Source organism: Microcaecilia unicolor, chromosome 7 (assembly GCF_901765095.1).
Source record: "Microcaecilia unicolor chromosome 7, aMicUni1.1, whole genome shotgun sequence".
NCBI lineage: Eukaryota > Metazoa > Chordata > Amphibia > Gymnophiona > Siphonopidae > Microcaecilia > Microcaecilia unicolor.
The window spans coordinates 16,095,283-16,122,688 of record NC_044037.1 but is presented as its reverse complement, the minus strand read 5'-3'; the positions used below and the strand labels follow the sequence as shown (position 1 = coordinate 16,122,688).

The 27,406-nt window shown below is 45.9% G+C and overlaps 1 protein-coding gene across 3 annotated transcripts in view; it reads right to left on the bottom strand.

Moving 5' to 3' along the window:
• The window catches only part of ATP7A (ATPase copper transporting alpha), a 179,282-nt gene that overhangs the window by 129,667 nt on the left and 22,209 nt on the right, over nucleotides 1-27,406 (bottom strand). For 2 of the 3 annotated variants that reach the window (XM_030210064.1, XM_030210065.1), the window contains exon 2: nucleotides 1,138-1,281. In XM_030210064.1, the coding sequence (XP_030065924.1) occupies nucleotides 1,138-1,281 (144 nt within the window). Of the gene's footprint in view, nucleotides 1-1,137; nucleotides 1,282-12,477; nucleotides 12,483-27,406 lie in introns of those variants that run through there. The other variant, XM_030210066.1, reaches the window with a different exon arrangement.

The following is a 27,406-nucleotide window of genomic DNA, read 5'->3' as shown; positions in this document are numbered from 1 at the left end:
GGCCCTGATTACTTCACTGCTATACAGCTGTGGCTGCCTCTCAGTCTGGCTGGCCTTTCCCTTTCCAGCTGTGGGTGCTGGTAAGCACATTGCTTCTTTGTTTGTTTGTCTTCCCTTAGTCTGCTTAATCCTTTGCCTGCTATGTTTGCTTCCTGGCTCTTGAGCTCTGTTTCTGCCAAATTCTGTTGTGTGTTTGAGCTAGTTCTGTTCCTGTTCCCTGTCAAGCCAAGTCCCTTTCAGAATCCGGTTCCAGCCAAGCCAAGCTCGTTCCAGAATCCTGTTCCAGCCAAGCCCGTTCCAGAATCCTGTTCCAGCCAAGCCTGTTCAAGAATCCTGAACCCTGTTTGAGAATCCTGAATCCTGTTCTAGCCAAGCCTGTTCGAGAATCCTGAATCCTGTTCCAGCCAAGCTTGTTCGAGAATCCTGAATCCTGTTCCTGCCTTGTTTGTCTTGTTTCTGTTATTCTTGTTGCCTAGCTCCTACCCTGTCTTGCCTGTCTAGTTGTGCTTTGTCCTGTCTCTTACAGTCTAGTCCTGTCCAGATCCAGTCCTTGTCTTGCGCTTTTCTGGACCCAGTTTTAATCTACTTCCGTGTTTTGCCTTGTCTTGCATTTCTGGGTCCCAGTCCCAGTTTTAATCCAGTTCCGAGTCTTGCCTTGTCCTGTCTGGGTTCCAGTTCTGGCCCTTTGCCTTCTTTTCCTTGCTTCGTCTGGATCCGGTTCTTGTGTTGTCCATTGTGTTTAGTTACCTCTGTCCTGCCTTGATGAGTCTGTTAGTTTATCCTAGTCCAGTCTGTTCCGATTCTTGCCTGTGCCAGCCCCGGTTATTTGTCTGCCAAAGCTCCGGTTTTGGTCCAAGGGTTCACCATTCCTGACAGTTGTAATAGTGAGACTATCATTGGAATGCTTTTCTGTTTCACTTATATATTCTGATATTTGTCAATGTGCTCATTTCTGATCTGATGAAGAGTTACCTTCGAAAGCTAATAAAAAATGTATTGTTAGTCCAATAAAAAATATATCTTATTTTCTTTTCTATGCTTTGTTTTATTTCCATTTATTACCTGGAATAATTTGCAAATCTTTTGACATTGTATTTTGTATTTTCTTTCAAAGCACATCTTTAGAAGATCACTTACTTCAATATGGTACACACCACTCAGTTTCCCAATCTTCTGCTCTATGGTCTGAGTACAGGAAGTACATGTCATCCCCTCCACAGCGATGATTATAGAACATATCTTGCTAGCCATGTTCACTTTGTCCAAAAAGTCTTCACATTCCTGTATAATTTAATAACAACAATACTTTGCGTTTGAATGTCTTTTTCAAATATCATTCCAACTGAAACATTTCAGAAACACGTCACACTTTCAAATGTCTATGTACTTTGTTTCTTGATCTGTAACAATGCAAAGCTGAACGAGTAAAGGATAAATAAACCAATTTACTCTGCATAACTATTTCAGAAAGAGTACCAGGCTACCACTCCAAAACAGAAGACTTATGGCTCAGCATACAATGCAATAGAGAGGAAAGCCAAGAGCAGAGATCAACAGGATGACCCCAACACACACACAAAAAAAAAACTGATTCCAGGGTGAACAACCAACAATGGGAAAAGCACAATGTGACACCAGTAGGGCACACAGGTAGGATTTATTTGATGAACAAAGACCCGACACTGCCACATTTTGGTAGTTGTCTGCATCAAGAGTGTAATTTCCACTTTTTACAGCACTGAACTAATGCAGATAAACTAAAAAACATAAGTTTACTTGTGTGCCATACTGGTGTCACAATGTTCTCTATCTTTAGTTATTCACCTGGATTCTTTGTGTTGGGTCATCCGCTTGATCAGTATTCCTGGCTCAGGTCATCTACTCCTCAAGCTAGCCGGCAGTGTTGCAGAGGCAACGTTCACATCTCCTGGCATGGATACAGTGACAGTTGTCTCAAAATGCTTACCCACTGAGAGTAATTTTACAACAGGGCATCACAGCTAGGTGCCTACTTGTCTTTATATATATGGAGGGTAATTTTATTTTTTTTTAACAAGCCATCTGACATTTTAATTATTAAAAAAAAAACTTAGCAACCACCTTCTCAGTCCTAAAATAGGCTCTCCAAAGCAGTGTGCTGAACATCAAAACAAAATAAACATTACAGACTAACAATTTCTACCAAATGAAAAACAGTCAAAAAAACCCCAGAGAGACAGAACCAGACCTATCCACCATATAATGTCAATCAAAAGGAAACAAAGGAGCCTCCCACCAAGAGCTAGAAAAGGGCCTCAGACATCAGACACCCTAGGCAAACTTAAAGCCAAACACCCACCCCCCAATCAATGAGCAACTGAAGGCCCTCCTCCTCATGTCCAGTAGCTCCCCTTCCCTTCCATAGTCCAGCCATATCTCTTCTTCCCTACCTCCCGAGGTGTGCAGCAGCTCTCTCCTTCTCTAACTCCCTGCCTGGGATAGTTGGACTATGAAAGGGTAAGCCTGGACATGTCTCTTCTTCCCTACCTCCCCAAGGTGTGCAGCATCTCTCTCCCAACCTCCAGGAGTTCAACAGCTTCCATTCCCTTCTCTAACTAAGGTGTTCAGCATGTCACTCCCACCACACACACGTGTGAGGTGTTCAGTGGCTTTCCTCCCTTCCCTATCCCTCTCTGGAATAGCATCAGAGCAGTGTGTCTACAGATAACTAATCGTGCTGGTGTGGTGCCTTACCAAGGTAAAAATATGCAAGCCATAGGACTTAATAGTGCCCTGGCCCATTAGCCAGGATATGGTTTTGAACTCACTCACCACATATATATAATTGGGGAATGGACTAAGAGGAGGGTGGGGGGAGAGAGAGATGAGACAAGAAGAGTGGTGGATTATGTTACTGCTTGGAAGGCAGGGTACCCAAGCTAGTACGTCATGGAGTTTATGATGGTGAAAATAAGACATGCATGAAGATATGGCTGCTGATTGGTCCACTGGCCAAGGATACCATGGAACGGATATGTGCAGGCTAAACTGGATGGCTGCATCACCCGCCGTCCTGTGCCTAGCTGAAGACAGGAATGGTAGAGAAAGGTAGCAGGGTGAAAGTGGTAAAAATGGCTCCAGTTATATATCCTCAGAATGCAGACAGCAAAGTGCTAATATATTATCTACCAAAAATAAAAATAATACAAAGAATGATGAGCCACAGTTTGAGAATTGTCTCTTCTAGAACCAGAAGAGAGTCTATGGATGCATATGGATCTGAAAAGTTCATAATCCCCTCTCTTTATTCATATTTGTTGTGTTTTATGGTAGTGAGCCCTTGAGCCACAGTCACAGACCCGACTGTGGCAGACAGATCAAAGCTCATGAAGAGAGGCAAAAACAGGAAACTAGCACAGCCAGAACCCTGGAGCTTAGGCAAGGTGTCACGATTCCAGCTGTGACTCGCACCCCTGCTCACCTTTCGATGCCTTAGGGGGCGTCAGGCTGGGTCCTGCACTACTCTCCATTGCTCCTCCTGTCTCGTGGCCTGGTCTCACACAGTGCACTCCAGTGCAGCAGCATCAAGGGTGTTCCCCTACGTGTGCCCTTAAAGGTGTAGAGCTGTCCTTAAAGGGGAGCATGCTGCTGTCCCAGGGATGCCTGCGGAGGTCACCATCAGGCCTGGCAGGCATTGAAGGGCGGTGCCTGTCTTCCATCAGGGTCTTTGCAACAAGGTCTTTTGTTCCTGTCTTGTCTGCCTCATGTGTCCAGTTCCAGTTTGCCTGAGATCCTGCCTAGCTCCAGCCCTGCCTTACCTCACAGTTCCTGTCAATGTTCCAGTGCTGCCTTGTCTCTGAGTTCCTGCCAGGCTCCGCCTTGTTTCCGAGTTCCTGCCAGGCTCCAGCCCCGCCTTGTCTCAGAGTTCCTGCCAAGCTCCAAGCCCTGTCTTTTCTAAGAGTTCCTGCCAAGCTCCAGCCTTGCCCTGTCCTCTTGTTCTTGCCCTGTTTAGTCTTTGCTTCCTTCTGGCTTTGCTCATCTTTAGTGTCTAGTTTTAGTTTTAGCCTTGTCTGTCTTCCTGTTGACTTGTTGAGTCCCATCCAGATCCTGTTCTTGCCTTGCCCTTGTCTTGCCTGCCTAGACCCAGTTCTAGCCTTGCTCCTTGTCTTGCCTTGTCTGGGTTCCAGTTGTAGACCTGCTGCCTTGTTTTCCTTGCCCTGTCTGGATCAGGTCCCTGTATTGTCTGCCTTGCCTTGTCCCTTGTGTTTTGCCTAGTCTAGCCTTGCCTTGCTCAGTGTAGCCCTGTCCTGTCTTGTTTACCATGCCTTGTCCTGCCTAGTCCTGTCTGCCTGTGTTCTAGTCTTGCCTCAGTTCCTGCCATGTGCCAGCCCAGGGGACTTGTCTGCTGCAGCTCTGGCTGCAGTCCAAGGGCTCACCGCCCTATAGTCATGACACAAGGCATGAACTCGGGAGCCTGGCTTTAACAGGAACCGGGAACAAGGCAGGCTCGGCAGAAACCAGGAACAAGACTAACGGGAACCAGGCTTGTTGCAAAGGCACTATAAGCAGGGTTGAGCTTACTTAAGAGCACTCAGCCCCAACACCACCCAGCCATGCCCCCTCTCTGACGCCCCTCTGCCAGACTTGATCTGGCAAGTCACAGCATGTGCAGGTGGACACTGCCGCAGGATTCCGCTGGGGTCAGAAAGGCAGTCATGGTAAGACCATGCTATTTGCCTCACTTTCCAGCGATAACTGCTCTGCTACAAAGTTTCAGCTGTACCAAGAACATAACAGCATAGGTGCCATATTGGGCTAGATCAATAGTCCAAGTCCAGCACCCAGAGAAAGGATACTGAACCAAATTAACTAGAAAAATGGTTGCTAGATCTCCCATCTCTCCCTCTTCACTACTCTTTACTAGTTAGTATCATGTGAAAAGATCCAGCTTCATAGTTTATAACCAACCTTCTTGACTTTTCCTTTTAAAAAAAAACAAATAATTCTGTTTTATAAGTTTTCAAATACCGGCAAAAATGGCAGGTTTACAAACAATTCACAGTGTGATAGGGAATAGTGAACAGTGAGCAAGTTAAGGTGTTATGGGTGGGGGGGGGGGGGGGGGGGGGGTTGCACAGTGCTCTCTTTGCTGAACACTACCCCTGTTTGCTTCCTTGCTGTTACTGAAGCACCCTCTGATTCTATATCTCCCCTTGATTAATACAGGGGCTCATTTTTGAAACAGAAAAATGTCCAAAAAGTGGCAAATGGCCTTTTTTTTGACAAAACGTTCAAATCACTATTTTTAAAACCCATTTTAAGACATTTTTCTATGTAGTTCATATGCAGTGCACCCAGATCACAATGGGGTATGCTAGGAGTGTGTTGAGGGTGGGTTTTGGGTATTCCCAAAACTTGGATGTTTTTTTTATTTGTTTATAAAACTTATACCCCACTTAAGCCTACAAGGTTCACATCATAACATACATACTCATAAAATCAAAACACAAACATACAATATAACTAACATCATCTCCCTTAAAAATCACATCAAGGAGCTGCTAGTCCCTAACTGTATCACATGGGGAAAGCCTTTACATATTTATATATTTAATATATTTATTTATATAATGAAACAAGGCAAGAACATCCAGGGCTAAAAGTTAGAAGCTTTGGTCTAGACCTGTTTCAAGTCACAAAAACATGCCCTAAATGATCAAATGACCAATGGATGGATTAAGGCATGACCCCCCACCCTCCTAACTCTCCCAGTGGTCTCTGACCCCCCCCCCCCCCCCCCCCCCCCAAAGATGAAAGGAACATACCAACCTCTATGACAGCTTCAGATGTTATGGCCCGGCCTATCAGAGCAGCAAGCAGGTCCCTGGAGTAGCCTAGTGGTCGGTGCAGTGCACTGTACAGAACGGGACCCAGGTCCATATTCCACTCTAACTGGTAGACTTGTGGTGGAACGTGTGAGCCATCCAAAACTCACCAAAAACCTACTGTACCTACACATAGGTGACATCTCAGACATAAGGGCTATAGTAGTGGTGTATAGTTCAGTACAATAGGTTTTTGGAGGGCTCGCCATACAATATAAGAGGGTAACAGTAGGATGTGTACATGGGACCTTTTATGCAAAGTCCACTGCTGGGATGTCTGTGTAGCCAGTCTACTAAGAAAGCTGCCACCCCTCCCCCATACATCCCAATGGCTTGTTTTTGTGCATTTTTCCCCTTGGACTTTTTTTTTTAATGGCCCAAAAAGATCGCACTGAGCACATAAGCATCTAGCAAATGGCCATTTTTGAAACAAAAAGATAAGACAGTTTTCTGGTTCCAAAATACATTCGCCACTTGATTTTTCGACGTTTTCAGTAAAACGTCCAAAATCAGATTTAGGCATCAGATTGAAAATGCCCCTCATAGTAACATAGCAGATGACAGCCAGCAAAGATTGATGCAGGCTGGCATTAAAAAAAAACAACAAACAAAAAGAAAACCTGTAGTAAAGTGGGTACCCCTGGAATAAGGTTGTCTACAATAGGCAGGTTTGTTTCTGGGGAAGCTTTTTGATGGTTTTGTTAATATGTGTATAATTTATTAGATGATGATTCTTACCAGCTGCTCGATTCCCTAGTGAAAGTATGGTGTAAAAGCACTGCTGAGTGAATTTTATTACTTAGTTTTATGTTAAATTTATACTGTACTTTGGGCTGAATGTTTTTGAATTTCATTTGTAGTTATGAATTGTGGTTTAAATTTTTGATCTATTTAGCTCTGTAAATCGTTATGATTTTTTAGCTCTTTGAGGCTTTTTCCTTCCTTTAATTAATTGAATTATATTTTCTGAGCATTTTCATATAGTGGATTCCTTGTTTTTGTTTTAGTCTAGCGACTGAATACATTCAACCCCCCCCCCCCACAAAAAAAAAAAAAAAAAAAAAATTTGTTGCTGTAGTGTATACTATTTATTTGTTGCATTTGTATCCCACATTTTCCCACCTATTTGCAGGCGCAATATGGCTTATAATGATCCATCATGGCATTCGCCATTCCAGAGTAAAAGACACAATTGGCGTTACATAGAGAACACGGATGACATAATTGAATTAAGCAAACAGATATAGTAAGAAAACATTCAGACTATAAGGTAGAGTGGTGATATGTTACAATTTCAGTTATTAATCATTGTGGTATGCCTTGTTGAAGAGATAGGTCTTCAGAGATTTACGAAAGTTAACTTAAAAACAATTTATGAACGAATTAAGTGGCAGTGCATTGCACAACTGCATGCCCATGTAGGAAAAGCTGGATGCATGTGTTAGTCTGTATTTTATTCCTCTACAGCTGGGGAAGTTAAGATTAAGGAATGTGCGGGCTGATCTTTTAGCATTCCTGGGTGGCAGGTCGACAAGGTCTGACATATAGGCCAGGGCATCTCCGTGAATGATGTTATGAACTAGAGTGCAGACCTTGAACATGATAGGTTGAGAGCAAGCCAGTGGAGTTTTTCTCTTAGGGGTTTTGCACTTTCGTATTTTGTTTTTCCAAATACGAGTCTGGCTGCAGTGTTCTGGGCCGTTTTTTATATATTCGTTAGTTTCAAAAACATCAGATTGCCAGTTAGGCTGTTTCACCACATTCCCACGTTCACCGAGTGTAATCTCTTGATGTCCATAATATTCTTGCTGCTAAGCATTGCTAGTGAATGTTCAGAAATATACACCAGTTATTGCATAATATATAAAGAACTAGTGAAAAAAAAATTCTCAGAAAATGCATTTGCAACAATAGTGTTTATGTAGGAAAGAAAAGCAGGCCCTCTCTCTGTGATTACTGCGGGTTTAGAAGGATTAGCTGAACAAACCAACAGCTGAATTGTCCTGAGAAATCTAATACTGAATTGGCATGTTAATCACCAGGTTTCTTCAATCAACAACATGGGGTTAGTGTTAACTGAAATGGGAAGGTTTGGTTCATGATGTGCTGTTAACTGTCTTTGATAAGAATTTCTGTCTATATACCAAAATCTGTTGTACCTGTTCTCTTCTGGATAGGGCCCAGCACAGTGGAGTCGAGGAGTAGTCTAGTGGTTAGAATATTAGGCTGATAACCAGGGAAGTCTGGTTCAGATCCTGATTCTGCTCCTTGTGATCTTGGGCAAGTCATGAAACCCTCCATTACCTCAGGTACAAATTAGATTGTAAGCCCTCTGGGGAAGTGGAAGTACCTAGTGTACCTGAATGTAACTCACCTAGAGCTACCACGGAAAAACGGCAATTAGATGTAAATAAAAAACACCCTGAGATTCTCTCATTTGGAGCCCTCCACAAACAAAGAATATCTCTCTACTTTAGAACAGACTAAGGAATACTAACACATTTTCATTTGCTGTTGTAACACACCAGACGAAGAATGGAAATGGAAAATGGGACTTGATATACTTTCTGTGGTTTTTGCAACTACATTCAAAGCAGTTTCCATAGTATATACAGGTACTTATTTGTACCTGGGGCAATGCAGGGTTAAGGGACTTGCCCAGAGTCACAAGGAGCTGCAGTGGGAATCGAACCCAGTTCCCCAGGATCAAAGTCCACTGCACTAACCACTAGGCTACTCCTCCACTAGCAACATTCCATATAGAAGCCTGCCCTTGCAGATCAGCAATGCGGCCGCGCAGGCTTCTGTTTCTGTGAGTCTGACGTCCTGCACTGCGTTGCTGATCTGCAAGGGCAGGCTTCTACATGGAATGTTGCTAGTGGAATAGCAACATTCCATGTAGAATCTCCAATAGTACCAACATTCCATGTAGAATCTTAAATAGTAACAACATTCCATTTAGAATCTCAAATAGGGAAAGGGAAATGGAACTTGATATACCACCTTTCTGTGGTTTTTGCAACTACATTCAAAGCAGTTTCCATAGTATATACAGGTACTTATTTTGTACCAGGGGCAATGGAGGGTTAAGTGACTTGCCCAGAGTCACAAGGAGCTGCAGGGGGAATCGAACCCAGTTCCCCAGGATCAAAGTCTGCTGCACTAACCACTTGGCTACTCCTCCACTCTGTTACTCTTCTGCCAACTGAGGTAGAATAAGACACAGGCACCTGTTGTGAGCCCTCCTCCCAGAGTCCAAACACATTATCTGTGCTTAGGGAAGTTTGTATTTAAGATGACATTTCCCATGAGCATATTAAGTCTTACTCTGAGTCAGATTCCCACAGGCTCATGCTGTTTCCAGTCAGCTTTTTCCTCTTTGTAGTCACTCCCCTATCATAAACTGTTTGAGAGTAGGGTTTTGCATCCTCCTGGACATTCCAGCACCTCCATTTGATTATTTACATGCCTACTTGGAAGATCTGGTTCAACCCGTTTCTAGTAAAAACTGTATAATAAAAAAAAAAGACTTAAGAGGAGATCTTCCCTCATGAAGACATGTTGGAGGTAGGTCCTCAGAACCATGCTATACAATTCTTTATTCTTTGGTATGGAATGCTTCCCTTCACAAAAGCTTCCCAGTTGGATTTATAATTCTTGATCAGTTCCTCCTGTACATGTAAATGAATGCTCACTCCCGACAGCATTTTTGAAAGCTGCATCAATTATTTAGTAATTTATTAACGTATAAATCACCTTTTCATGCAATACACCTCATCATAAAACAGAGTTATAGTAATATTTCAATAACATGAACACAATAAAATCATGCATCACCATCATACGTCCATATCAATGTCATCATAAAAGCATCCCAATATTCAAAAACAGCATAAGAAAGGCAATCTGGAAAGACTCAGCCACACTACTCTGACAGCACCTGTTCCCTGGATTAAGTAAACCTAGAATGCTAAGGGGGTCATTTACTAAACAGTTAACAAGTGCTGTTAGTAAATGCCCGCTTAAGAGATGTAAATACACAAGATTAAAATAAAACCATTGAAGGATCGCATCTATGGTAGCAAAGCAGCCCGATACTTATTTTATTTCTTTTTTCCCCTTTCTTCCCCCCCCCCCCCCCATCTGAATTCCTTACTATACTTTTCCTCTTCTTTTCAACCTCATGTCTATTGTCTTCCCCCCCAAGAAGAAACTGTATTTCCTTTACACTTTATCTTAGACTGTACATTGCCCTGATTATTCTACAGAACAGCAATACAAAAAGAATCAAATAAACAACAAACAACAAAACCACCTATCAGTATAAAATCACATTATCCAAGGGACCAGAATAAATAATCTAAAAGATCATAAGACAAAAGGAAGACCTAAAAACCTGTTGTAATATACCATCTGAACTGTGCATCTGAACCTCACCTCTGGAATAAATATGCTGAGCGAAGAACTATATGAGTTTCACACCAGCAAGATTTGGCAAGTCCCAGTGGCTCAAATATATCTTTCCAAAGGATACCGGTAAGGCAGTACCTTGCCTCCATTGCATCACTTTTCTAAGTGTTTCAGCATGAATATGCAGGTCTGGAGATTCTATACCCTAGGTACAGGAGTTCCAAGAGCTATCATGGTTTCCTCCCACCAGGTCTGCGTAGAGCTTAGGTACATCCCACTCATCTGAACTGGTCTTGCAAGGAAGGTAAGAAATGGGAAATTTCAACTTACTTGTTAAGTAGAGGCCACCAGTACTGGCCTTCCGACAGCCACCCAACTTAAAACACAAGCTAATCAGAAGTAAACTTCCATCACAGACTGAAAAGGAACAGAAGGGCACACTTCCCTGTAATTTATCCAGTTGCAAACTATGCCAAAATATTTCACAGGACCCCAAAGTCATCCACAAAGGAAAGATATTCAACATAAAGGGATATTTCACTTGCTCATCTTCCAATGTGGTATATATCATTCAGTGTAAAAAATGTAACGAAGGATGCTATATTGGAGAAACAGGCCAGATGCTTAAGACAAGATTCAATTTCCATAGACATCACATGAACAATACTGGTGCCAGTAGGGCTCCCACCCGTTGGTCAGCATTTTACAGGACCAGGGCACTGTACCAGTGACTTCACAGTGAGAATCCTGAAAGGTAACTTTAAAACCATACAAGAACGTAAGACCTTTGAAGTCAGAATGATTGAATATTTTAACACCCAACAGAAAGGACTTAACAAGGATCTGGGGTTCCTAGCCCATTATAAACCATAAAGCTGTATGTCTCTGTTGATCACCCCTCCCCTCACCTATCCACACCCATCCTGTTAGAATATCAATGATATGCTTTGATGTCCCCATGCATACCTCCTACCCACCCCCATCCTCCCACCCTGTCAGACTGTCATAGTAATGCTTGAATGTTTTCACTTATATACACTGTCAGCTAGCACATTTGCTTATTTCCGATCTGACGAAGAAGGGCAACCTTCGAAAGCTAATCAAGAAATGTATTAAGTTATGTCCAATAAAAAAGGTATCATCTTATTTTCTTTTCCATGTTTTATTTTGTTTGATTTCTATTGATAAACTTACTTGTTAAATTTCTTTTCCTTGAGTCATGCCAGACCAGTTGAACCCACCCATGGAAGCCATGGCAATTAAGAGCTCTCAATCTGACAAAATCAGAAAGCTAAACAGCGAATATATTGTAGTCTTTTCTGAAGGTAGTCATAGCCTTGGTTTATGGTTTGGCTATTGTGGTGAATTGGAAACTCAAAACATAACAATTGCCTTTCGTTGGCTTAGCTTTGATATAAGATACTGAGAAGCTGAAGGCAGCACAAGCCCCCTCTAAGACAGTGGTTAGCTCTGAACTTTTTTTCCCTGGTTCCATCTGCTGTGGCTACAGTGCACCTTATCCCTTGCCTACTGCAGTGTGGGATGTGAAGGCATGACAATGACAGTCCCCATAACCTGTGGTATACGAGTGCACATAGAAGGATAGGTTCAGGTTAGGTAGCGCAAGACACATTTCTTCTACTTTCTCTATGCAGACAAGGACTTTCAGTCAGAGGCTGGAACCGGCACCCCGCAGCCAACGCAGGCACTTCAGGTGGAGCAGGGGGAGTCAGTAGCAGCAGAGAGGTCACAGGAGGGCACTGTGGCAGCAGAAGGGCACACGAAAGACATTAGCCAAGAGCCACCTGCAAGGGGAGGAAGAGGAGAACCAATTACTGGTTGAACCCACACACCCCCGCCTGGAAATGCCAGATGCCCCTGTAGAGGATGAGGAGCCAAAAGAAGAGCCACAGCCAGCCTGTAGGGGACCCTCCCGCCACAGGCGGCAGGCTGTGCGGCTGGTCAATGTGCGCACCAGAAGCTACAGCTGCTGCTTGAGGGGGTACAGGTTCAGCAGCAGAGGACTACCTGCAGGTGCTGGGTACAATGAAACCATGCAGCAGCAGAGCTGGGATGCTAAGCACAATATGTGGCAGCAGCTTCTGAAGATCCGGTGAGATCTCCACATTTACACTCAGGCCTTGTCCAGCACACTTCCCACCCAGCAGGTGCCTGACCCTCCCAGTGGCACCAGATAGGCCACCATTCCTGCAGCATCACCCTCCACACCAGAGGCATGTGGTACCAGTGTGCACACCACCCAGCCCAACTTCACAGTAATCTCTATCCAAGCAGCCATGGATAGGACTCGCTGGACCCCAAGCTAGTGGGTCAAACTTGAGGCCAGGCCCCTCAGGGCTATCACACACTGCTTTGCTGGGTGCTGGGCTAATCAGCAGCTCAGCCACAGATCCAACCAGGTGGCCAGGTTTTTAAGGGGCAGCAGCGGCAGCTGCATCTACTAGTAGCTGAGGGCACAGGCAGCCCCAAAGGAGATGACTATGACACCACATTCCTGCAAGGCCTGGACCATCTCCAGCAGCTAGAGGGAGGAGTGGGAGAGGTGGCCCTCAGAGGAGAGGAGGAGGGGGAGGGGTTAGGGCTCTGAGGGGTGTGGTGAGGGGGATAGAAAAAGATATAGTGAGCACAAATAAATACTGCACTTATCTTTACTGAAAATTGGTCTGTATGAGCCTTCGTCTGACCTGGAACCCAAGCCGGTGTGGTTCTTGGTCAGCTCTGAGGGGGGGCGGAGGGATCATCCTCCTCTTGTTCTGGCTGCTGCTGTTGTGTGTCCTCTGGCAGGGGCTGTCGTCTTTGCAGTGCTAAATTGTGTAGCATGCAGCAGGCCATAAACAACTTGACTGTAGAGGAGCTCCCCCATGGAATAGTCAAGACACCTGAATCTGGTTTTTGAGCTGGCCAAAGGTGTGCTCATTGATGGTGTGGCTGTTTTTATGGTTCTTGTTATATTGCTCCCTCCGCCTTATTTTGTGAATGGACAATGGCAGTCACCAGCTAGGTTCGCTAGTAGAAGCCTCTGTCACTTGTGGGGGGGGAGCAGAAATCACAGACATGGGTGTGTATTTAGACCTTGTGGAGTATGAGTCATGGGTGTGGGTTCTAGAGGCATCTTGAGGGAGGTAGAGCGGTGACATAAGGGGGGGGGGGGAAGAGAGTGGATATGGGGGTTAGGATTCCTAGTACTGCTTACCTAGAAGCCAGTTGCTGCTAATCTACCCTCAGTCAAACCTGCAATAGCTTCCAAAATGCTGCAGGATACATGCATCATGGGTGGACCCCGAGTACCAAGAACACACATCCACAATCTTCCTCTGGGCATCACACACAACCTGCATATTCATTGGGGGGGGGGTCTGACTGCGACGTATGTGCAGTCAGTGATGCCAATGACTGAGGGGAAGCAGTCTATGGCGTAGAACTGAGACATGTTGTTCTGGAGGGCCTGGGCAGTAGTGGGGAAGGTAATATGTGGGTGAGGACGGCATTGAGAAACTGGGCAAGACAGTTGGAAATGGTGGGCTGGGTGAAGTCTGCATTGACTGCTAGCACGACTGAAAAGTGACAGTGGCAAGAAAGGCGAGGGAGGCAGTGACCTTAAGGCAGACTGGCACTGGATTATTCCTACATGTTGTGACCTGGAAGAGGGGTTGCAGCTGCTGTATGGCAGCTCCTAGTACGGCACTGCTGGTCAGCGAGGCCCATGTAGTGGGTGCTGGCCCTAAATACTCTTGGATAGGAGTCTTCTCCTGGGCCTCCCCTCCAAACTGTCATCCACATCCAGCAAAGCATCACCCGCAATAGAGGGTATGATACATACCTGTAGCAGGTGTTCTCCGAGGACAGCAGGCTGATTGTTCTCACGACTGGGTGACGTCCGCGGCAGCCCCCACCAACCGGAAAGAAGCTTCGCGGGACGGTCGGCACGCAGGGCACGCCCACCGCGCATGCGCGGCCGTCTTCCCGCCCGTGCGCGACCGCTCCCGCCAGTTGAATGACTAGCAAAAGATGAAACACACAACTCCAAAGGGGAGGAGGGAGGGTAGGTGAGAACAATCAGCCTGCTGTCCTCGGAGAACACCTGCTACAGGTATGTATCATACCCTTTCTCCGAGGACAAGCAGGCTGCTTGTTCTCACGACTGGGGTATCCCTAGCTTTCAGGCTCACTCAAAACAAGAACCCAGGTCAATGGAACCTCGCAACGGCGAGGAAACAACAGAAATTGACCTACGAAGAACAACTAACTGAGAGTGCAGCCTGACCAGAATAAATTCGGGTCCTGGAGGGTGGAGTTGGATTTACACCCCAAACAGATTCTGCAGCACCGACTGCCCGAACCGACTGTCGCGTCGGGTATCCTGCTGGAGGCAGTAATGTGATGTGAATGTGTGGACAGATGACCACGTCGCAGCCTTGCAAATCTCTTCAATAGTGGCTGACTTCAAGTGGGCCACTGACGCTGCCATGGCTCTAACACTATGAGCCGTGACATGACCCTCAAGAGTCAGCCCAGCCTGGGCGTAAGTGAAGGAAATGCAATCTGCTAGCCAATTAGAGATGGTGCGTTTCCCGACAGCGACCCCTAGCCTGTTAGGGTCGAAAGAAATAAACAATTGGGCGGACTGTCTGTTGGGCTGTGTCCGCTCCAAGTAGAAGGCCAATGCTCTCTTGCAGTCCAATGTGTGCAACTGACGTTCAGCAGGGCGGGTATGCGGCCTGGGGAAGAATGTTGGCAAGACAATTGACTGGTTAAGATGGAACTCCGACACCACCTTCGGCAGGAACTTTGGGTGGGTGCGGAGCACTACTCTGTTGTGATGAAATTTGGTATATGGAGCATGAGCTACTAGGGCTTGAAGCTCACTGACCCTACGAGCTGAAGTAACTGCCACCAAGAAAATGACCTTCCAGGTCAAGTACTTCATATGGCAGGTATTCAGTGGCTCAAAAGGAGGTTTCATCAGCTGGGTGAGGACGACGTTGAGATCCCATGACACAGTAGGAGGCTTGATAGGGGGCTTTGACAAAAGCAAGCCTCTCATGAATCGAACGACTAAAGGCTCTCCAGAGATGGCTTTACCTTCCACACGATAATGGTAAGCACTAATCGCACTAAGGTGATTCCTTACTGAGTTGGTCTTGAGGCCAGACTCTGATAAGTGCAGAAGGTATTCAAGCAGGTTCTGTGCAGGGCAAGAACGAGGTTCTAGGGCCTTGCTCTCACACCAAACGACAAACCTCCTCCACTTGAAAAAGTAACTCTTTTTAGTGGAATCCTTCCTAGAGGCAAGCAAGACCCGGGAGACACCCTCAGACAGACCCAACGCAGCGAAGTCTACGCCCTCAACATCCAGGCCGTGAGAGCCAGGGATTGAAGGTTGGGGTGCAGCAACGCTCCGTCGTTCTGCGAAATGAGAGTCGGAAAACACTCAAAAAATAAAGGAAAGTAGAAACTATATCACTAATAGTACTTATACTTAATTTTCTACTCTAGACAACCCTGTATTGCAGGTGCCAGTGCACATGTATGTATGAAAAAATACGTGGAGAAAAAAAGACTTCAGAGCCCTCAGGAATAATTCTCTTTACAATGATGTGTTTCAAACCAAGAGAACTCCTTACTTCAATCATTAGTCTTCACAAAAAAAACTCCACTCTTCTAATTCACAAAATACTAGTGCATGCACTTCAAACAATACAAAAGGTAGAGGCCGTTTTTCACGCCATAAAGCTGGTGAACACTATCAAAAATATAACTTAGCTTGTGTCTTTCAAATGTCCATTCTCTTCCAGAATATCAGCTACAAAAACGCCCAACAGGAGAACCCTGTTTCGCCGCCACCGGGCTATTTCAAGGGCTAGTATTCGCTTTCTTCACACAATATTATTCCACCACTGCTTTGCCCCTTAATGGCGTCTTTAAACTTCGAATGGCTTCCTTACTCATTATATAGCTGATTATCCCCCGTCACTTCCTCTGACGTCATATCCTTCTTGACATCCAATGCTTACCAGGATCCCCTTAACCCGTCACAACAGGTCAGGAGTGCATCATAAAAGGCTTTCCATTCTATCGATATATTTAATCCCTTAGGGATCACAGTTTGTAAAGAAAAAATCCATCGTTGTTCTTTTTGTCTAAGCATTTTTCTCACATCTCCTCTCCTCTCAGTCACAACAATCTGTTCCAACACAATACAACGTAATTCTGAAAATTCATGATTTTTCAGTAAACAATGAGAAACCAAGGGTTCATATGTTTTTCTGGCTTGTATGCAGTGACGATGTTCAATCAACCTTGTCTTCAACATTCGAGACGTTTGCCCCACATAATACAATTCACAAGGACATTTCAATAGATAAATCACATTTTTTGATTGACAATCTGTGATAGCTTTCAGCATGATTTTCCTGCTGGTATGAATGTCTTCAAATTCATGCTCCTTCAACATATTTGAACATACTGAACAATGGCCACACTCCCCATGATAGCCTATAATTCGGAAAACACTCCAATCTCCACGGTTCTTCTGAGGACAACTCCAGAAGAAGAGGGAACCAGATCTGACGGGGCCAAAAGGGCGCTATCAGAATCATGGTGCCGCGGTCTTGCTTGAGCTTCAGTAAGGTCTTCCCCACCAAAGGTATGGGAGGATAAGCATACAGGAGGCCGGTCCCCCAATGAAGGAGAAAGGCATCTGACGCTAGCCTGCCGTGTGTCTGAAGTCTGGAACAGAACAGAGGCAGCTTGTGGTTGGTCTGAGAGGCGAAAAGATCCACCGAGGGGGTGCCCCACTCTCGGAAGATCTTGCGTACCACTCTGGAATGGAGCGACCACTCGTGCGGTTGCATGACTCTGCTCAGTCTGTCGGCCAGACTGTTGTTTACGCCTGCCAGGTATGTGGCTTGGAGGAGCATGCCGAACCGGCACGCCCAACGCCACATCCCGACGGCTTCCTGACACAGGGGGCGAGATCCGGTGCCCCCCTGCTTGTTGACGTAATACATTGCAACCTGATTGTCTGTCCGAATTTGGATAATTTGGTAGGACAGCCGATCTCTGAAAGCCTTCAGTGCGTTCCAGATCGCTCGGAGCTCCAGGAGGTTGATCTGTAGATCCTTTTCCTGGAGGAACCACAGACCCTGGGTGTGAAGCCCATCGACGTGAGCTCCCCACCCCAGGCGAGATGCATCCGTCGTCAGCACTTTCGAGGGCTGCGGAATTTGGAATGGACGTCCCAGGGTCAAATTGGTCCGGATGGTCCACCAGAGCAGTGAAGTGCGGCAACTGGTGGAGAGGCGGATGACATCCTCTAGATTCCCGGTGGCTTGGAACCACTGGGAAGCTAGGGTCCATTGAGCAGATCTCATGTGAAGACGAGCCATGGGAGTCACATGAACTGTGGAGGCCAAATGACCCAGAAGTCTCAACATCTGCCGAGCTGTGACCTGCTGAGACGCTCTGGTCCGCGAAGCCAGGGCCAGGAGATTGGTGGCCCGCGCTTCGGGAAGGTAGGCCTGAGCCGTCTGGGTATTCAGCAGCGCTCCTATGAATTCCAGAGACTGGGATGGCTGGAGATGGGACTTTGGGTAATTTATCACAAACCCCAGCAGCTCCAGAAGTTGAATAGTGCACTGCATGGACCGGAGGGCTCCTGCCTCTGAGGTGTTCTTGACCAGCCAATCGTCGAGATATGGGAACACGTGCACTCCCAGCTTGCGTAGGTAGGCCGCTACCACCACGAGGCACTTGGTAAACACTCGTGGGGCAGAGGCGAGCCCAAAGGGCAGCACACAATACTGAAAGTGCCGTGCGCCCAGGCGGAATCTGAGATACTGTCTGTGAGCTGGCAGTATCGGTATGTGAGTATATGCGTCCTTTAAATCCAGGGAACATAGCCAATCGTTTTTCTGAATCATTGGCAGAAGGGTGCCCAAGGAAAGCATCCTGAACTTTTCTTTGACCAGGAATTGGTTCAGGCCTCTCAGGTCTAGGATGGGACGCATCCCCCCTGTTTTCTTTTCCACAAGGAAGTACCTGGAATAGAATCCCTGCCCTTCCTGCCCGGGTGGTACGGGCTCGACCGCATTGGCGCTGAGAAGGGCGGAGAGTTCCTCTGCAAGTACCTGCTTGTGATGGGAGCTGAAAGACTGAGCTCCCGGGGGACAATTTGGAGGCAGGGAGGCCAAATTCAGGGCGTATCCGCACCGCACTATTTGGAGAACCCACTGGTCGGAGGTTATGAGAGGCCACCTTTGGTGAAAGAATTTTAACCTCCCTCCGACCGGCAGATCGTCCGGTACGGACACTTGTAGGGCGGCTATGTTCCCGTGGATCCAGTCAAAAGCCCGTCCCCGGCTTTTGCTGTGGAGGCGCAGGGGGCTGCTTAGGCGCACGCTGTTGACGAGAACGAGCGCGCTGGGGCTGTCCCTGTGCCTGACGAGGCCTTCGGGCCGGCTGGTTGTACCTACGCTTCGCAAAAGAATAGGGTGCAGCCTGCCGGGCCCGGGAAAAACGTCCACCTGTGGAGGTGGATGCTGAAGGCGCCCGGTGGGAGAGCTTGTCGAGAGCGGTTTCCCGCTGATGCAGTTGGTCCACCATCTGCTCGACCTTCTCACCGAAAATGTTATCCCCCCGGCAAGGGACGTCGGCCAGTCTCTGCTGGGTGCGGTTGTCCAGGTCAGAGGCACGCAGCCATGAGAGCCTGCGCATCACTATACCTTGGGCCGCAGCACGAGATGCCACGTCACAGGTGTCAAAAATACCCCTGGACAGGAACTTTCTGCACGCCTTCAGCTGCCTGACCACCTCCTGATAAGGCCTGGACTGCTCCGGCGGGAGCTTCTCGACCAGGTCCGCCAGTTGTTGCACATAGGTCCGCATGTGAATGCTCATATAGAGCAGGTATGACTGGATGCGGGTCACGAGCATGGAGGATTGGTAGGCCTTCCTCCCAAACGAGTCCAGAGTGCGAGACTCCCGCCCCGGGGGCGCCGAGGCGGTATCCCTCGAACTCCGTGCCCTCTTGAGAGCAGAATCCACGACCGCTGAGTCATGGGGCAATTGGGGCCGCATGAGCTCTGGGTCAGAGTGGATCCTGTACTGGGACTCTGCTTTCTTGGGAATGGTGAGGTTAGTTAATGGTCGCACCCAGTTCCGGAGCAGCGTCTCCTTCAGGACATTGTGCAGCGGCACCGTGGAGGACTCTCTAGGTGGTGATGGATAGTCGAGGACCTCGAGCATCTCGGCCCTCGGCTCTTCCACAGAGACCACGGGGAAGGGAATGCTTATAGACATATCCCGCACAAAGGAGGCAAAGGAGAGACTCTCAGGAGGTGAGAGCTTCCTCTCCGGTGAAGGCGTGGGGTCCGAGGGAAGGCCCGTAGACTCCTCTGAGGAGAAATATCTAGGGTCCTCCTCTTCCCCCCACGAGTCCTCATCCTCGGTATCGGACATTAGCTCATGTAGCTGAGTCCTGTACCGGGCCCGGCTCGACGTCGAGGCACCGAGGTCTCGGTGTCGTCGAGCGGTGGACTCCCGCGCCGGCGGGGACGGAGCTCCCTCCATCGACGTCGACGGGGACTCCACCTGCGTGGCGGTCGAGACCGGCACCGCAAGCGGCGGCGATGTCGACAGCCCCGGCGCCGGGCTAGAGCTCACCGGCGCCACAGTCATCGGCGCCGAGGGCGCAAGCACCCCCGGCGCCGGCACAGCCTGGCGCATTAGCCCTTCCAGGATCCCCGGAAGGATGGCTCTGAGGCACTCGTCCAGGCCCGCTGCCGGGAAAGGCGGTGGGGCCGGTAAGGGTGTCGGTGCCGGAAGCTGCTGGGGGCCAGGAGACGGCACCGAGGTGCCGGAACCCCGACGCGTCGGTACCTCCACAACCGACGGAGACCTCTCCTCACGACGATGACGCTTCGGCGGCGTCTCCTCTCCGACATCGGGATGCACCGAAGGCGATCGGTGACGACGCTTCTTGTCTTTCTTCCGATGCACGTCACCGGCGCCGGAGGGCATGGAGGAGGAGGAGGTCGATCCCCCTCGGTCTCGAGGTACCGGGTCAGACAGGGTTCGGTCCCGCGGCCCACGAGCTGAGGGCGTGACCGGGGCCGACTGCCCACGCGGCCTCTCACCCCCACTCTCACCGGAAGACCGGCGGGCCGACGGGACCTGTTCTCCTGGGGTCGCTGCCATCGGTGCCGATGTCTCGGGCATCGATACCGGTACCGAAGGGCCGGGCGTCGATACCGATGCCTTCGAGGTCGACGTCGAGGGGCCGGCGCAAGTTCCAAAAAGACGGTCCCGCAGAACTTGCCTCGCAACCTGGGTCCGTTTCCGGAGACCGAGACACAAAGAACACGACTTGAGATTGTGCTCCGGCCCGAGGCACTGGAGGCACCAAGCGTGGGTGTCGGTCTGCGAGATCGGCCGGCCGCAGCGACCACACTTTTTAAATCCACTCGGGACCTTCGAGGACATCGACGGAAAAATCGCGTCGGCGAAGTCAAAGTCGTCAATGGTGGCTAAAATCACACCACGAAAAACAAACGACCGAGTGGCCACTAGGCCGCAACGTGGCGTCCCCGCTGGAAGCGAGGGAAAAAAGGGAGCGCGTGTCCCACACGCGCAGGGTTTCTTTTTTTTTTTTTTTTTAAAAGGAAACCGGGCGGTAACTAAAACCGAAAAACAAAGTAGAAAAAAACACGATCAGCGTATACGCGATCGAACGATCCGGCGGCTGAACAGAGAGAGCGCAAAACACGACTCTCTCCAGGCGCGGAAAAAAAGGAACTGGCGGGAGCGGTCGCGCACGGGCGGGAAGACGGCCGCGCATGCGCGGTGGGCGTGCCCTGCGTGCCGACCGTCCCGCGAAGCTTCTTTCCGGTTGGTGGGGGCTGCCGCGGACGTCACCCAGTCGTGAGAACAAGCAGCCTGCTTGTCCTCGGAGAATGTTCAGTACATTGATGATTGACTTACAGGTATCCCACCACCACAGGTGCAACCACTAAGCCCAGTAACACCACCGTACACTCTTCCACCTACTGCACCCAGTGAGACCGAGCACCAACACCAGCACCAGTAAACAGTCTTCACACAAACAGCAGCAACACAAAGCACAGTCTCTCCCAGCGCCAGAACCCAGTCCTCACACAAACAGCAGCAACACAAAGCACAGTGATAAACTGGGAGTGGACAGAGGAACAGTGAGAGACAGAAGACAAGCAGGTAGGGAGTTTGAATGGGAGATGTGGGGGTTTGGGGTCAGTGAGGGTTTTGGTAGGACAAGAAGGTGAGATAGAGCAAGGGATGGGTGTGGCTGGGGGCTAGCAGGTGTAGGCAAGGACGAGGAGGTGAAACACAGAGGAAGCAAGGCAGGAATGAGAGGGTCAAAAGGTTCAGACTGGGGCAAACAAAACAACTGTCCACTCTTTTTCACAAGCCAACAATTCCATCTCTCCACTCTCCAACTCAGCAAAATCACAAATGGGCCCAAGGACAAGTTTGGTCTTGAGCTAGTTGCTTTTCAAGTAGGGGTCGGGAAGAGCAAAGGCTGACACACTCTCAGCTTGTCCCAGAACAGTCTCGACTACCACTCCTCCACTAGCTTGAGATGTTGCCTGGTTCCCCGTCAATGAAGACTGCACTGGTGGAGGAGGAGACTTAAGGGTCATCAGGGTTCAGTGCCGCCTCAAATCGGGCAGATCCGCCCCAACAGCAAGGACTGTTCCTGATGCCACACCTGGTTTCAGCGTTCCAACCAACTGAGGAATTGTCAGCTGGTTTTTAGGTATGGGTTCCAATGGAAAAATCCTCGTCTTCCCCTTCACCATCTTAGCCGAGACAACAAACAATCAGGCCAAAAAAATTCTTAAAATTGGGAGGAGTACCTACTTCAGCATGCTACCTCACCGACGTCATCTTGGGTCTCCCCTCCAACTCTTTTCTGCCAGCAGCTGACTTAGCAGGGCAGATATATACCTTGGGAGCCATTGAACTGGAATATCTCAAAAGGGAACATTCTAAACATTTGGGGTATAAGCACATGCCTAATTTGCCTATGCTTTAATCCTGTCCCAGTAATGAAGTGAATAATGTGCAATTAAGCCTGTGTCCCTTTATAAGGGATGCCTTTTTAAGCACTGTATTTTATTTATTTATTTATTGCATTTCTGTCCCACATTTTCCCACCTTTTTGCGGGTTCAGTGTGGCTTACAATATGAGATGAATGATGGAAATACAATTTGTTACAAATTGGTTATGAATTACATTGTGCAGAGTTATGCGAGACAATCGAAGTGTCGTTATGGAATGTAACAATGGGACATAAACATTGAAACGTTGGAAGAAGACAATGAGAGCTTGTAGGGCGATAATAAGGCATAAAGGCATATGGTATGCACATTTCTGTGAGTAAAGGTATGAGTGATGTAGGATTACGGGGGATGAGAGTTCAGAAGTGGATGTATGATGCATTAGTGAACAGTGAGTGTGGACTTTTTGAAAAAATTTACGGAAAGAGCCAAAACACATAAAGATGGGTCTTCGATAATCTGCGGAAGGAAGCTTGCTCGTGGATCGTTCTTAAGTTGCGCAGCAGTGTATTCCAAAACTGCGTGCTCATATGAGAAAAGGTTGACGCGTGTAGCGTCTTGTATTTCAAGCCCTTGCAATTGGGGAAGTGGAGGTTGAGGAAGGTTCGGGATGATCTTTTGGTGTTTCTGGGTTGTAAGTCTATTAAATCAGACATGTAGGCTGGGGCTTCGCCGTGAATGATTTTGTGGACTAACGTGCATACTTTAAAAGTGACGCGTTCTTTGAGTGGAAGCCAGTGCAGTTTCTCTCGTAGTGGTTTTGCACTTTCATATTTTGGCTTTCCAAAGATGAGTCTGGCTGCCGTATTTTGCGCCGTTTGAAGTTTCCTCAGTGTTTGCTCTTTGCAACCTGCGTAAAGTGTATCTTTGGCTGAGGGATACAGTATGGTACTAAAGAGGAATGTAAGTGGTAGAAGATGCTATAGCAAACCATATGAATGGTGTCTTTAGATTACAAACACCTATCTAAATTTCTAACCTACAAGGTAACCCATGTAAAGTGATAACACTATATTAGTTGGGATAATAGTTTTGGAGTAAAAGGAAAACAGTGTACAACAGATGTAGTGATTTCTGGTGTCAGTAGACGGCAACAGTAAAAGAAATTTTTATTTTAAAAAAAAAAAAAAGAGCTGCTATTGAATTAAAGTGGCCAGCCTGTGTGCTTTCTTGCTACTCCTAGGAAGGGGTAGAAGGGAAAGATGTTTAGGGGACAGAAGAGAAGGTCCCTAGTGCTGTCTAATGGTAAACTACGGAGGGAGAGAATCTGAAACGAGTTAACTACAACATTGGTTTGTCTCTTCTGCCATGTTAATGAGAAAGAGAGTACAGGGTCTGAAGTCAAAGAGATTCAAGGAGGGGTGGAAGGACTACCACACTCTCTGCTGCTATCAACCACTAAAGAATTTTTACATCACATGAAGATAATGAAGACTTGTTTCATGACTGCACCAGAAAAGCAACTGCTCTATTTCCTGTTTCTCTTGGGCAGGAAAAGTATCTTATTACAATGGCATAGCAATTCTCCGCCATCTCTGATGCAGTGGTTGAATTTAGTTTATCAAATGCAGAGTGGAAGAAAATCCAATCCAAGAAACCAGTCAGAACTCACAGAAAGAGAACTCCAAATAGACTTTATTAGGACCCTACACGGTCCGTGTTTCGGCTATAAAGCCTTCATCAGGGGTCTAAAAACATAACATACAAATAGAATGAGAATAATATGTATGTTGAAAATTAAAAATTGAAATCATGTTAAACACAACATGGAGAATATTGTCTCAAGTAAAAGCATATTACACATAACATAGGAAACAATGTCTCAAAATAAAAACTGATACTTAAAAACACAGAAACTATAACATTAGCCATGTAAAGTGTCCATATGCCATCTAATGAATTTAATTTAAAACATCTTTAAATCGTATACATACACTATGGCATTTGGATTAACTCACAAACAGAGAATGTCATTTATGTCATCCAGAATCTCTCTACAAATCTCTCTATATATTTATTAATCATACATTGCTCCATTTTTGTTACCAGTACAAAAATGCTGGAATATATTAGTCATAGTGAACTATAATATTAATGTATTATTGATATAATATATATATATATATATATATATATATATATATATATATATATATATATATATATGCGGGTGTCTAAACTAATAATTCATATTATTGAAAACATAACAATAAAAATGCAAATGTATATAATGAAAATCAAAATTGGAATTACAAAAGTTAGAAATTGCAAAAAATATATAATATGGATATTCCAAAAACACACACATACCGATATGCTGATGTTCTATTGAGCATATGATACTACTGGAGCACTGAAAATAACACTGTGAAATGGTAAAGATAAAAGTAAAAAGATGAACAGTAACAATACCAGACATAACACTTAAAACCAGGTGCTGCTAATTAACCAGAATGGTGGATAACCAGTGTGTGGTAAATACACATGGCTATAAAATAAAAACCATCACCAGAAAGTTCTAGATTAAAGTCATACAGGGCTGATAAAAAACCTCTTAAAAACAAAAGCAGAAAACTAAATCTCTTTAAAAATAGCACATCCAAAGCACATCATTTAAAAATATATATAATATATTGTGTGTGGCTGCACAGACCAGGACCTAAAATGTAACTAAGAGAACTGCAAAATGAAACCCCATTAATAACAAATGTACCAATAAATTAAAATGTACCAATAAATTAAAAACCAAGATATGAATCATGTGGTTTCCCTCAATGACCAAAAGTGAAATGAAATGACAATTAAAAATTCCTCTATAAGGGGAACTTACCAAAGTCAAAATCAGAGATAGAGATAGTAGTAACTGGCGATCACTGCAAACTAATACAACTCCAAAGAAAAAATGGCCACTAGAACATCACAGAATATATACCAGCTACCAATGATGTGTCTTTTTATGATTGGATGTCCCACCAACAGTCTTAATCCAAACTGATGGATCTCATGTCCAATAAAAAAGGAGAATGCAGCATCAATCTTAAACCTGATTGATAGAACTGCGGTCCAATGAAAACATAAACCTATCCTAATAGGCTCCTGTCTTTAAGCGGTGTTATTTAATCTTTTTCTTTTACCTTTATGTACATTGTTGACATGTTTGGGGGTGAAATACAAGTTGTAAGCTGATGACATACAGTTTGTACTGTATGTCGAGAACTCTATTGAAGATACTTTTGTTAAACAGATTTTACCTTTCAAAAATATTGCAATGGATGTAAGGAAATTGTTTGAAATTGAACATTTCAAAAACTCAGATTCTTTTCCTCTCTGGTACAAAAGGGGTAAATTGTCCTAAGATTATTAACATTGACTCTGCTAATATCCCTATTGTCCATCAGATTAGAAATTTGGGGGTACACTTGACACTACATTATCTATGAAAAACCAGGAGCCTCTCATTATGATCATGTTACTGCAATCTTGAAATCACTGCATTGGCTCTCTGTAAAATTTTGCACTGAATTTAAAATTTTATTGATAGGAGTGGCCTAGTGGTTAGGGTGGTGGACTTTGGTCCTGGGGAACTGAGGAACTGAGTTCGATTCCCACTTGAGGCACAGGCAGCTCCTTGTGACTCTGGGCAAGTTACTTAACCCTCCATTGCCCCATGTAAGCCGCATTGAGCCTGCCATGAGTAGGAAAGCGCGGGGTACAAATGTAACAAAAAAAAAATATTGAATGGTAATATTTCACCAACTCTTAGTGCCACTCTAAGATGTTATCAACCTACTCACTCTCTCTGAGATCATCTCAGAAACAGCTACATGATGTGCCTTTGTTTCATCGGGTTTATTTAGAAGAATGTAGATCATCCGTTTTCTACATCAAAGGTCTGAAATTATGGAGGAGTGGCCTAGTGGTTAGGGTGGTGGACTTTGGTCCTGGGGAACTGAGGACCTGAGTTCGATTCCCACTTCAGGCACAGGCAGCTCCTTGTGACTCTGGGCAAGTCACTTAACCCTCCATTGCCCCAGGTACAAATAAGTACCTGTATACAATATGTAAGCCGCATTGAGCCTGCCATGAGTGGGAAAGCGCGGGGTACAAATGTAACAAAAAAAAAAATGCTTTACCCATTGAATATCGTTCAACAAATATGGACCAGTTTAAAAAAGCACTGAAAACTCATTTATTTCTTCGGGCTTTTGGCTCCTCTGATGTATAAATTCTTTTAATACCATGTAAATTTTAATCTGCTGTATGTTTGAATTGAAGAGTTTTTGTATAGTTTTTTTGTGTAAAGAAAAAACTTTTATTGCTTTGTTTTTTTTTATAATTTGTATGTGATTTGTTCCCCGCTTAGACTTTTAAAGATAAAGCTGGTTATAAATAAAGTTTTATTATTATTATTACCTTGTCATGTTATTTGTTCTCAATAAAACATTTTTTTTTTTAATAATAGAGTGAAGCAGCCAAGGGTTACACATATTGTGGGTGAGAAAGGGAGGTGGCTTGCTAGCATTCTTATCTCTAAAGCGATTAGCTTAGGTGACATTAGCTAGTCAGTGATCACCTTGAAAGGTGACGGGAACTTAAGGAAGGGCAGTGAGTAATGAGACTACTGGTGTGTGAAGTGAGGGAATGAGTAGTGGGAGCGCCACTTCTCTCCAGCTACCTTCTAATAATGCCATTACACAACTCAAAAATGTCACTTCCAAATAAATAGAGGGCAAGGCTCATACTTTCCATATACTTATCATGGTCATTTAATGGTTAACAGCACTATGTATTTACACTTCTATGGATCAAAGTCTAAGTTAATGAAAAGTGTACAGTCTGAATTTCTAGTGATGTTGATACATCTCCTGTTCTTTTCTACACACAAGGCTTGTGTCCCACTAGGGGGATGAGTAGCCCTAGAGGGGGGCATATAAAAGATACATTTTGTAGAAAGGAGAAAGTAAAAGGGTTCTGGTGGGTAGCTGAGGCAAAACACCCCAAGGTCTTCACTGGAA